Source organism: Prionailurus bengalensis, chromosome C1 (genome assembly GCF_016509475.1).
Source record: "Prionailurus bengalensis isolate Pbe53 chromosome C1, Fcat_Pben_1.1_paternal_pri, whole genome shotgun sequence".
NCBI lineage: Eukaryota > Metazoa > Chordata > Mammalia > Carnivora > Felidae > Prionailurus > Prionailurus bengalensis.
Window position 1 is genome coordinate 25,508,643 of NC_057345.1, and position 12,950 is coordinate 25,521,592.

Here is a 12,950-nt window from a genome sequence, read left to right on the forward strand (position 1 = left end):
TAACCAACTGAGCCACCCAGGTGCCCCTAAGCTGGTTCTTGATGGTTGGGTAAAAGTCATCCAGACAAAGTGGGATGGAGAAGAACGCATTTGAGGAGACTGTGTGGGAGTGCCCTGGGGATGAGTGAGCACAGGGCACGTGTAAGGAAGAAGTTCAGTGTGGCCAGGGGCCAGGGCCCAGTGCAGAGGTGAGGCTGAGGCAGAGGACAGTGCCATTGTAAGGGCATTGGGAAGTCTGGGAAGGCATTTCAAACAGGGAATGGCTTGATCAGATTTGCATTTTAGACTGGCCACTCTGTCAGGGTAGACAATGGGCTGGTGGGAGCAGGACTGGAGGCCATGACTTCTAAGATTTTACCTTAGCCCTCTGATTCCGAGACCGGTCCTGAGTTTGTTACTCTGGGCAGGGGCCTGTGGGGGCAGGAGCTGCAGTTACAGGAGAATTTGTATCTCATGTTGGGGAGATGGAGCACAGCTCTTGATAGGGGATGTGGGTAACAATACCCCAAAGCAACCAAGTTCTAAACTCTTTCCTGCCTGAAAAGATGATCGAAGGAAGGCCCAACACCAGCTTATGGAAGTTTTCCCTGTGTTTTCTGAGACTTTCTCTCACTCAAAATGGCATCTTAAAATGTTATCAGAGGGATGTTATTTTTAGGGGTAGTTGTGTTGCATCTTCATTTATTTGAAAATTTTGGTCCTTTAATATCAGTTACAAATGACTTGTGACACACTACACAGCCAATCACCGTGCACCCCCACATACTGCAATGAGGAACCATCCTCCTAGAGACTGTGTCCTCATGACTATAGCAATTCGATCAAGCTCCATGTCAGGGCTGGGGTCGTTCACGTTCTGTCTGCTTTGACACTCCACTCAGATGTCACTGAGTCTGCCAGGCTATTCCCGGTATGAGGCAGCTCCATTTGCCCCTACTATTGTGACCAGCCATGAAATGCTTTAGAAACTATATCTTAAGTAGCCCAGATGAGGCCAGAACATCCTCTGCTCAGTCTCTGCTTCTTGGGTTCTTTTCTTCCTCCCTGCTTCATTCCAACCCCTATGCTCTTTGCTTTTTATTTTTCATTCTAAGTTTTCTGATTTTTTCTTTTGTCAAGAATGGGGCTTTATATGATAAGGATGAGTTATTTGTTCTATGAAATGTAAGCAAGAAGACTGCTTTCCATTTCTGTTTTGGAAGGTGCAACTTGTTTGTTTTGCTTATATAACCAATGATGAAATCTTACATGGCTCTATCTGGGGGATGAGAAAGTCCTCATTTATGACCCTTCTTTGCCCTCAGTTTTCCCTATCCGAATCAAAATAACACCAGGACTGAATCCACTGGCCTGTGCTGCGGGGTCACCCCCACAGATGGTAGCGGTACGGGGGGTGAGGTGGGAGAAGAATGGTGACTCACTTCTGCAGGTGGGCAGCGTGTCGCTCCACTGCCCGCTGGCCAGGCACTGGGACCTAGCAGCCCCCTCAGCCATATACCCAGGGTTGCAAACAAACTTAACCACATCGTTGAGGTTAAACTGGTTGCCCTGAGTGAGGCCGTTGATTGGGTTGCCTGGGTGTCCACAGGTAATTGCTGCAACCAAAACAGAAAATAGGTAAGCCCTTCTATTATTCCATACCCCTAAAGTGCATCCTTTTTCTCACCTGGTGTTTCTCATGCCCATGAGTGAAGTTCAGGCCTAAGTCTAACTATAGTCTCTTAGCTATAAAACCTTTATTTCCTGAAATCAGCATGGGGACATACCTTCTTCCTTGAAGGCACATCTGTAGCTTGGACAACTTGAGAGAAATCACTCTGTGACTCCCCATGAGGCATTAGGCCTGGACTGTAGTTCTGTTGTCCGGGTCGTCAGTCCTGCTCATTTTCTCTGCCTCTATCCCTGTCGTACCCCATGCCCACTCTCCATCACTGGATGCGATGACTACCCCTCAGTGGATTCAGGCCCAACCTACTTCCTGGCTGAGCTTGACAGAGCCAGAGTCAATGCTAACTACACCCGAATGGAGGGATTGCTCCCCATGCCAGACCAGTGGCTCAGCCAAAGCTGTTGTTGAGAGCACAGTCCTTCCCCTCTACTCCTTCCAGATGAAGGGAGTGCAATCTGTGTAATTTCTGGTCCTTCTCTGTGAAATTTGGGAAGAATGAGCAGTCATGCTTGGCCCAGTTCTGCCCTCTTCCTCTTGGGACCCGGCGCCTGTGAGTGGCAGTGCTCTCTGCTGCTCCCCTGGAGACAGGCTCTCCCCAACAATGGGGCGGGGGAGGTGCTGTCCTTGCAGCCTTGCCTCTGATGGTGTGAATCCACCCCATTCTGGGTTTGCTTTTTTTTTTTTTTAGCAGACCCCATATGGCTTTTACTTTAAACTATGGCTTCCAACATAGGTTTTATTAGTAATAAAGGTGATATTGTGGAATCCTTGCAGGCCATTTTATTTTGTGATTTGTTCAATTATAGGCAGGGCAGTGGGGGAGAACCCAGTGCTCGAAGGCCTGGCCCCAGAGTGCGAGGGTCACCACTTTGTCCCAGCTTCGTCCTTCCTCCTGGAGCTGGAGTTGATCCCTCCATGCAGTGGCACTGGTCTCTCTGAGGTCTCCTGAAAATAAGTGCCTGCCTCAGAGCCTTGGCACTTGCTTTCCCCTCTGCCAGAACATCCGTTGGCTCCTGCCCTCACATCTTCAGGTCTTCCCTCAAATGTCAGCGTTTCAGTGAGGCCATCCCTTATGACCCAATAAACAACCTCCCCAGCACTGCCCGGGCCCCTTGCCTTCTCCACTTTTCTCCACAGTAACGGACATGCTCTACATGCAGCTCTTTGTTCATTGTTATCTCCCTCCACCTCAAGGTCAGCTCCATGGGGGCAGGTTCTTTGATTTGTTTCTTGCGACATCCTTGGGGTGGGGACCAGTGCCTGACATACAGGAGGAGCTTGATAAATACTTGCTGACTGGAAGACCAGTGAGCACATGGATGCGTGGGTACCAGGGTTTCTGCTTTGCTCCTTAGCCCTTAGTTCTCTGTAGCACCTGCCTGGTACCCCACCTAGTCTCTTCAGACTGAAGTCTCAGTTGATGCTTTTGCCAGCTCTTTCTCTTGGTTCTGGATTTTGAGGCTGAGAAACCACGAGGAATGTTTTCTTACCCCAACAACTGGATCCACGAAGAGCCCACCCCAAACCATGATGGTGTGAATGGAGATGGCGGAGCGAGAGCAGGCAGGAGGCGGGGCCCAGTTTTTGCTGTGGCCAACTCTGGCATCATTCTGGGTCAGTTCTCTTATGTAAATCTCAACAGTAGTATCCCTGACTCTAGCAGAGAGGGCCGAGCAGAGCAGGACACATGTGTTAGTGGATTGCAGGGGTTTGAGACTGCCTGGTGTGCTAGGATGAGGGTGGGCTGTGGAGGCCAGCAGACCAGGATTTACTACTCAGCTCTGCCCTTTCCTTACTTTGGACAATTCACTCCAAGCTCACTTTCTGTATCTCTAAAGTAAGGATTTTGAATTGCATTAATAGGTTTGCTTTGAAAATAGATTCAGACATTTACTTTTCATTCAACATTACTGAGTTCCTTCTATGTGCTAGGTACCTTGCTCTGCTCTGATGATATACAAGGAGGAATATGATATGGTCTCCAACCTCAGGGAGCCACTTCCCAGTCCAGGGAAGCAGACTGTTAGAACACAGTGTGCTGGTGCTGGGATAGAGGCCCACAAAGAAGAGGGGCATCTACCCTCCACAGGGGAGAGAGTGGGTTAAGGAGGATTCCCAGAGGAAACAGCATGCCATCTACACTGGATCTCATGGATGAACAGGACCCTGCCAGAACAGCAAGGTGGGAGGAGAAGGGAGACAATCTTCACAGGGTCTTTGAACTCACGGAAATGATATGCAAAATATTGGGTGGGTGCAGTGTGCTTGGGAGAGGATTCACCCGTCTTCCAGATTCACAAAAGGTCATGAGGCCCCTTCTCAAAGGCTAAGGACCACTCATAAAAGTGAGAGAAGAGTGTTGAGTAGTAAACCTTTGGGGGTACCACCTCTTGAAGGACAGGTCATGAAAGCACCTGCAAAGGAACTGAGGGGTGGTCAGCAAAGTAGAAAAAATAAAGCCCAGCAGGGGGTGGGAGTGTCCCAGAAGCCACAGGGAGAGCCTCAAGAGGTGTCAGATACCCCAGATAGCTCTGTTTCTCTGGGGACCCTGATTGGTACAGGCTGCAAAGAAGAGGTGGAGAACACCCCACTAGGAAGGAAAATAGAGGTCTCTGTGAAGCTTGAACACTTAACTGGGGCTTGAGGGAAATTAATAGAAAGGAAAGGTAAGCAGTACACAGGAGACAGTTAAAAATAGATTAAGTTCGCTAAGGAGGCAGGAGGGAGGGGATCTGAGAATCAATGGAGGGCACAGCCTCGGGCCTGGAGAGAGAGACTCTTCTACAGAGGTAGGAGGGAAGGGAGAAGAATAGATGTGTGGGTGGGAAGCAGGAAGCAGAAGGAGTTATTGTTTGATGGCTTCTATCATCTCTGCAAAATAGAAAGTGAGGTTATCTAATCAGCTAATAATTATTGGGGTCTATCTGCATTATTTCATTTAGTCCCCACAACCCTGTGAGGTAGGCACCATTGTCATCCTCAGAGCAGTCGGGAGACTTGTTTGGGGGCACTGTTTCCAGGTGGCTCTTCTGAGCTCTGAAACCACCTCCTCTGATTTCAGGCCAGGTTCATTATCTGCCTTCACTATCTGCTGCGAATGTAGGTGGAGGAGGTGGAGGGTGGGTGTTCAGGGAAGAGGTAAATCGTGCAGTAGCTGTTTGGGGATGGATGAGAGAGCTAACCGAGGAGATATGGGATTGCCAGAAGGTTTGGAGAGTAATATGGAAACCTTGGATTTACACATGGTGACAGCTAACACAGTGCCGACCTCAGGGTAATCACTTATAAATGCTTGTTCTTTTTCTCTTTTCTTCCTCCTCCAGGTACTCCCCACATCTCTGTACTCCAGAATAAAATGGGGGTTGGTCCCAGAGGTACTGGATTCTGGGTAGGATCCAGGCAATCTAGGTCCTGGGTCCAAGTGTCTAAATACCTTACTACACTGCTTTTCAGTGCATACCAGCTCTAAAATTAAACATCTTTAGGCAGACATTCTCCATTTATTTTCTGACTCCAACATTCCCTATTATTTATAACCCACATCTTTGCATGCACATTCTGTGCCAATTCCTTGAAGGCACTGGAATTTGCATCTGGATGAAACCAAATGTTTAGTTTAGACCCCTCTGGAAGAGTGACTGAATAGAGATGGGTCTTGCTTTGTGTAATCCTAATACTTAAGCAGCTATTAGGACTAATTTTTCATGCATTGCTCATTCAATAAGTCTCATTATTGTATTGCTCCATCTCATATAGGAAGAGCCAAATGAAGAAGAATTACAAAATTAAACAACACAACCTGCACTTTACATAAAGGCTCACTTCAGGGAACTTTAAAAAGTGAAGAATTTTCCAAATTACTTCTAGGCAGCTGAGAAGAATGGTGGTCATCTACATCCAAAAAACGAGGAAAATGCAGATTAACAAGAAGAACGAATAAAACTGTAGAAAGCTCAGGCCTGCAGCATAACCAAAAGACAGAGAATGCTATAAACTTTAAAGTATGTGTAAGTGGAAAAACAAATATGCCACCCAGGCAAAATGTGTCTCATGCTTCTGTTGCAAGCCTTTGTGGAAAGCAAGACTGTTCGGAAAAGAGAAGAGAGGAGCAGGGAATGGCCTGATATTGATCTAGAGAAAGTCTATTGTAAATGTGAACAAACTGAAAAAGGATCCTGGTATGTCAGTGCACTGACTACAGGAAATGGGCATAAAAACCTACAAACTTCCCTAAATACCAAAAGAAATGGGGGGGGGGTGGTGGTGAGTAAGGAAAACATCATATAGAGAAAGAAATTCCTGAGTATATCTTACCCTCAATAGTTACATAAAACCCGACAGATATAAGACCAAGCATGTAAGTCACAGCAATATATGTGAATGAGTATAACTAACTTATTAAAGGAAATGGTTTTCAAATGGGCTCACAAGGTAAGGCCCAACTCTCTGCTGTGTACAAGATTCAGAAAGGCTAAAATACAGGGATGGCTCAAAGTGTACCAGGCAAATGGAAAAAGGATGAAAGAAGGGCTTGTAGGCCCTATATCAGGCCCAGTGCCAGTCGAACTACAAATTATTAAAAGTGACAGAAGACATTTTAAAGGCTAAAATCACAGTTTGCATAGATATAATAGTTCTGAATGAGCATGTACCAAATAACATAGCAACTACCTTTATGTAGCAGAAACTACAGGAAATGCAAGAAAAGATAGAAGACCACTAAAAATAGAAAACTTTGAGACACACCTCTTGGAACAAAACAGGTCAAGTGGACAAAAGTCAGTAAGGTACAGACAACATAATCAAGGCACACCTTATGACTATATACAGAGCTTTATATCCTAATTCCCTTTCTTCTTAAATGCACATGAAACATTCATAACAGTTGATCAAATATTAGGCCATAAAGAGAGCATCGATAAATTCAATGAAGTAGAAATATTACACACAGTGCAGTAATATTAGAAATGAATAACAAAATAAAAATAAAAAGTCCCTTCTGCCTGGAAATTAAAAGAAAACAACTATTAAAAATTTTTTCAGTGAAAGAAGAAATTAATTTATAACCCAAAGTATAGAATTTCTAAACAGCAATCAAACATTAATTATTATAACTTATGGGATCTGATTAGAGCAGTTATTGGAAGAAATTTTATAACCTTAAGCACTTACATCAATAACAGTAAAAACCGGAAAGAATGACAATAAATGAATTGGATTTGCTACTCAAAAGCTAGAAAATGAACAAACAAGTTAACCAAAGGAAACCACAAGGAGGGTAATGGTGAAGACAAAAGCAATAATTAATGATACAGAAAACTGAAAACAAGAGATGTAATGATTGGGTCTTTGAAAAAAAGTAACCAAGTGTGCAAAACCTCCAGCTAACCTAATCAAGAGGACAAGGGAGAAAGTCCACGTTGAGTCTGAGCCCGGGACTAGGGAGAGTGGATAACATACTTACGCACACAGAAAGGGGTCTTGCCCGACCAGTGATGATCCTGCTGGCAGATGCGCACCGACATGCCGATCAGGCGGAAGCCGGCATTGCACTGGTACACCACGCTGCCCCGGTAGCTGTAGTTCTCCCCGTTGATATGTCCATTGACGATGGGCTCAGGGGTCCCACAGTGTCCGGCTTTGGTGGGAGATGAGGAAAGAGTGTAAATTGAAGAGGAGCTTATATAAGATGAGTAGGGATTGGGTCAGGGTTGGGGAGACATGGATGGTGAGGAAGAGGACTAAGGACCCAGCCACCCATTATTTTCTCCACCTCCTTCTGAGAGTAGCTATCCAGGAATAGCTTTAGGAATCCTAGCATGACAGAAATGGCATCCCCAGATCCCAAGGTTGAATCCCAGAAGGCCATCCATCTCTGAACTGTAGTTTCTGTATCTGTCTGTGGGTTAGAAATGATCACTGTTCCCTGCCTTTGGGGTCGTCTCCCTCTTTTTTTCATCAGGTAGCATTGACTGAACATCTACTGAATGGAGGGCACCTGGTCTACATTAAAGCAGTCAAAGCCCAGCTGAGTTGAGTTGGAAATGACTATGCACAAACAGGTGATTTGGCTAAACCCACCTTTCCTTCTCCTTGAGTGGCAAGAGACACAGACAACTTAACCTAGGTGGGTTACTTTTATTGAGTGGGGTTTGGGTAGAGTATATTCCTAGAATTTCCACTGGTATTCTTTGAATCTGTATGGAAATAACTCATGACTGTATCCCTAACAAGAAGCCTGAGACAGTGGGAGGGCAGCACTGTTCAGTCTGGAACAGACATTCAAATCTATGCTGTCAGGTCTGTGTAGCTGAGACTCTCCTTTGGACTTGAGGTTTCCAAGAAAGAATTGAGAGGAGAGAAAACCTTAGAATCTAAGGTTTGGTAGAGAATGCATTAGCCGTGGGGGAAACCATAACTTTGTCCTTTGTAAGCCAGGTTGTTTTTGTGCTTTTGTCATTTGCTTACTATATAACTTTGTCTTATCAGACTTGAAATTCTTCCCATTCTTTTGGGTGCCCCAAGAGAAGTAAGTTCAGGGTTTTAGTCATGGGGCATGCCCAATAGCTGGTGTTGGATTACGCATTTTAGTCCATAGGTAGAATGATGCTGTTCAAAGACTACAATCAGCTTTAGAAAGCTCTAATCTGCCTTGAGGAGAGAAAAATGAGGCGGATAGATCTGGGGAGGTCACTCACCAAGGCAGCGAACTTCAGAGCCACTCCAGAGCCCATTTGCCATGCACTCCCGCACCCTGGAGCCCACCAGCGTGTATCCAGAATTGCAGGAGAAGATGGCCGTCGCCCCATAGACAGACAGTGTTCCAATGCGGTGCCCACTGGGTGGGATGGGAAGCTCTCCACAGGAGATGACTGAAAAAGAAATCACAAAGTACTCTGAAAAGCCAGCATGAAGGGGAGGGACACGGGCTGCTTCTGAGTAGTAGGAATAATGACAAAGATGAGACCTGTTTAACTTTATTGGGACTCATGAGCCGAATGTGAGACATGGCAGTGACTTGCGTGATGTTACAGTTGGAGCAGTGATTCTCAACTGGAAGTGTGGCCAGAAACACCTGAGGAGATTTTAAAATGCCCAGGCTATACTCTGGACCTACGTCTCACAATCTATAGAGATAAGGTCCAGGCCTGTGCATTTTTAAGAAAAACTCTTCAGGCAGTTCAGATATGTACCCTGGTTAGGAACCACTACACTAGAGGCAGAGATTCTGTGGTGTCCTTGGTGTCCAGGGCAGACACTACCAATCAATCCCTTGTCCTTTCTGCTGAGTGCAGCAGAAGCCTCCTATTCCTTCTCAATAGGGCACCGGAGATGGCCACTGGCTGGCATGTGAGATGAGGCCCGATGGCCAAGACTACACTGAATGTGAAATCCTTCATGGTGATAAAGCTGTTAAGACCCTTGTGACTTCTGCTCTGTCACACACATGGTTATAGTCCATGGTGGGGTCTAAACTTGGATACATAAAGACAACAGTGACTTGAATCATCAGTGTAGGGAGGATATCACTCCTTCTCCCACCCAATCACAAACTTTCTACTGCTCAATGACAAGCTATTTCCTTTTACCCTGTTACAAACACCTACCTCCTCTATCACATCTGTATTGATTACGTAAATATTATGAGTCTATCCCTATTGTAGTGGGTGTTGTGGTGGGCCACTTAGACCCCCACTTAGGACCAAAGGACTTCTTTCCCCAGCTGCTGGTAAATGACCCTCAGCTACTAGCCCTCTTCAGACAGCCTTGGCTGCAGAGTCCTCCCATCTAGATAACGCCCTCTTCCTGGGCCATCCTGTACCCCAAGTTTGGTCACTGTGTAGGCATAAAGGCCTCTTGCTCCAACTTGTGGCAGTTCTGAAGGACCATCCCAGCTTCAGAGCTCCCTGTGGGGTCAGCTGAGGGCTTCACTGATAGTGCATCAGAGCTCAACTTCACCATCTTCCCAGGGCTTCTTCCTCCCCTTCCCTTACACAAGATGGCAGTAATCCTAAGAGTACTCCATAATAAACCTCTGTCTCAGAGTTGCTTCCCCAGGGACCCTGACCTTGGAAACTGTCTTGAAGAAACCAACAAACACAACTAACAATGCAGAAGGAAAGGCAGACACACTTAGGTGCCTGCCCCTTGTGCTATACCCATTCCTCCTATACACATTCCCGTTACGGGTCTTTCACACCCCATAAGCATTGCTTCCTTACTTTGTCTGCCACTCCAGCAGACCATAAGCTTCTTTTCGGTAGGTGTCACAACCTTTTATCTTCATACTTCTATAATACCTGGCGTGAATGTTGAATATGTGAATTAGTGGATGCTCTCCTGAACAAAGGGAGCTTTTTAATAAGATGCTGAGAAGTACTTCCTTAAAGGAGTAGGCAGCTCCCCAGCTCCACACTCTAGATGAGAGTTCAAAAAGAGGTACATTGCAATCCCTTGTGATACCTCCTTTCTCCCCTTTCCCATGTATGGTCTAGTTCAAGTAGGAGGCACTGGGCCAACTTGCCCACCATCCCATCCTGGGCTTACTTTGGCAGGTGGGCATAGAGTTCCCAAGGCTCCATTTGCCATTGGCCTGACAGCGGATGACCCTTTGGCCAGTGTAGTAGTAGCCAGGGTCACAGATGAGCATCAGCTGGGCCTGGAACTGGTACTGTGTCTCAAAGATGAGCCTCCATCGGCCATGTTCCACGCTGATGCTGCTGACATCGGGACAGGTCACAGCTGGGGAGACAAGGGGCAGGGAGGAAGACTGATTAATTAATTAACTAACTAATTAATTAATTATGGACGACACTGGCAAGACTCCAGAACTGGAGACTGGGAGACTGTAATGCAGTAATGATGAATTCAAGAATTTTCAGCTGCCAGGCAGGTTTGTTAAATGAATGAAATGGGCTGGGTGGGGAATGCAGGAAACTGGGATGGGCAGATCCAAACCACCCCCCCCCCCACCCACCGAAAAAAACAAAAACTAATTCTGGTGGTGGGTGGAGGTTAGTCAGTACATATTATTACATGTGAAACTTGTAAGTTCTCTTTGGCCAGGTCTTCATTTTTCACCAGAAGCTAGAATTATGGATTTTTATGTAAACTCTCCCAACTTTAAAATGTTGGGAAGCAATGAAAAATTCCATAAAGCACACCACAGGCCAAAGAAACAAAATCAAACCAAAGTGCAAAAGCTTGTATCTTCAGACTTGATATGACCTAGTAGGCTGCCAGTTTGTGACTCCAGCCTTAAAGTTGAACTGTACCTCTGACATTTTAGGGTTTTGTGATAAAAGGACACTTGTGCAACTATTCTGCTAGTTTTTCCTTCTAAAAGGAACTGGAGCAAGTTATTCCTAAATTCTGTGAGGGTTTATGGAACCATCTCAGGGTGCAATGTTCTATCAATGTTTTGAGAGCAATGCCAAATGGAAGCCCAACTTGGCAGATGACATTATCCACCTGTCTCTGCTCCCTGAATCCCCAGTCTCCATGTACCTGCTTTTTTTTTATTATTTTTTTTAAAAATGTTTATTTATTTATTTTGAGAGAGAGAAATGGAGAGTGAGCAAGAGAGGGGAAGAGAGAGACGGAGAAAGAGAATCCCAATCAGGCTCTGCACTGTCAGTGCAGATCCCACCGCAGGGCTCGAACTCACGAACTGTGAGATCATGACCTGAGCCGAAATTGAGAGTTGGATGCTTAACTGACTGAGCCACCCAGGCGCTCCTCTCATTATGGGGTTTTTAGCTCACTCCTTGCAGGAATCTCTTCAGCTGCATACCCAGCCCCTCCTTATGCCCACCTCCACTGCCCAAGGACTCACGGACACACTGTGGGGGGACATTGTGGTTGCTCCAAAGGCCTGTCTCCAGACACTCTGTTGTGGCCTCGGCACCTGCCTGGAGGTGGTAGCCTTCGCTGCAGCTGTACACAGCCTTGGTCCCCACTGTGTACTCTTTGCCAAACACCATTCCATTCTTAGGGGCCTCAGGAAGCCCGCAGGAAAGAGCTAGCAAAGAGAAAAAAAATAACATGAGCATGTCTGGTTCAAGATGGTATTCTGAGAACATATTTTAATCTTTCCTCTCCCCCAAGGCCCTAATAAAATTACAGTAAAGACTGGTAAAGCAGAAGAGCCTATAACAAAAAGCAAAATGGGAGGATCAGCAGCAGAGGAGACTTAAAAAAAAACTTCGGAAGATGGATTGTAGATAGAAGTGTGCTGAGAATGAAGTGGAGCTGAGAAGCTGCAGGTGAGACCAGTTCTCCTCCATCCTTTCCCACAAAACCAGTGAAGAGGCATTCAGGCATCTGTTCCCCACATAAAGGAGAGAAGGTTGTCTTTCCTCCTAGAGGAAAAAAATAGGAACTCCCTTGAAAGAATCAGGGCTGCTAAGGTGTGAGTTGGTATCCCAGAGTAAAGTTCTTTTAATTCGAGGATATAAGGGCTCTTAGCCTAAAATCTGCCCCTTTGCCTGCTCATCTCTACTGCATACTCAGTTTAACTTCTTATTCATGTGAGAGACCTAGTGGGTAACGATATCTGTATATAATCGCAACAAAGGTAGCCCACATCTGCTACCTGGAAAAATTAATCTAGACTTTCCTTTAAAATATGAATAATCAAGGATCACTATATATGTGAAGAAAACCAGTAGTATGAAAGACATAAAGATAAGATTAAAAATAGAAAAAAAGTGGGAATGCAAGCTGGTGCAGCCACTCTGGAAAACAGTATGGAGGTTCCTCAAAAAACTAAAAACAGAACTACCCTACAACCTAGCAGTTGCACTACCAGGCATTTATCCAAAGGATACAGGTGTGCTGTTTCGAAGGGGCACATGCACCCCCATGTTTATAGAAGCACTATCAACAATAGCCAAAGTATGGAAAGAACCGAAATGTCCATCGATGGATGAATGGATAAAGAAGATGTGGTATCTATATACAATGGAGTATTACTCGGCAATCAAAAAGAATGAAATCTTGCCATTTGCAACTATGTGGACAGAACTGGAGGGTATTATGCTAAGTGAAATTAGTCAAAGAAAGACAAAAATCATATGACTTCACTCATATGAGTACTTTAAGAGACAAAACAGATGAACATAAGGGAAGGGAAACAAAAATCATATAAAAACAGGGAGGGGGACCAAACAGAAGAGACTCATAAATATGGAGAACAAACTGAGGGTTACTGGAGGGTTGTGGGAGGGGGGATGGGCTAAATGGGTAAGGGGCACTAAGGAATCTACTCCTGAAATCATTG

The 12,950-nt window shown here is 45.5% G+C and overlaps 1 protein-coding gene across 1 annotated transcript in view; it reads right to left on the reverse strand.

Moving 5' to 3' along the window:
- CSMD2 (CUB and Sushi multiple domains 2) overlaps positions 1-12,950 on the reverse strand; it is a 543,771-nt gene that overhangs the window by 55,845 nt on the left and 474,976 nt on the right. Inside the window, 5 exon segments of the mRNA XM_043573327.1 lie at positions 1,422-1,595; positions 7,134-7,307; positions 8,368-8,541; positions 10,217-10,411; positions 11,505-11,690. Of these exon segments, the coding sequence (XP_043429262.1) occupies positions 1,422-1,595; positions 7,134-7,307; positions 8,368-8,541; positions 10,217-10,411; positions 11,505-11,690 (903 nt within the window).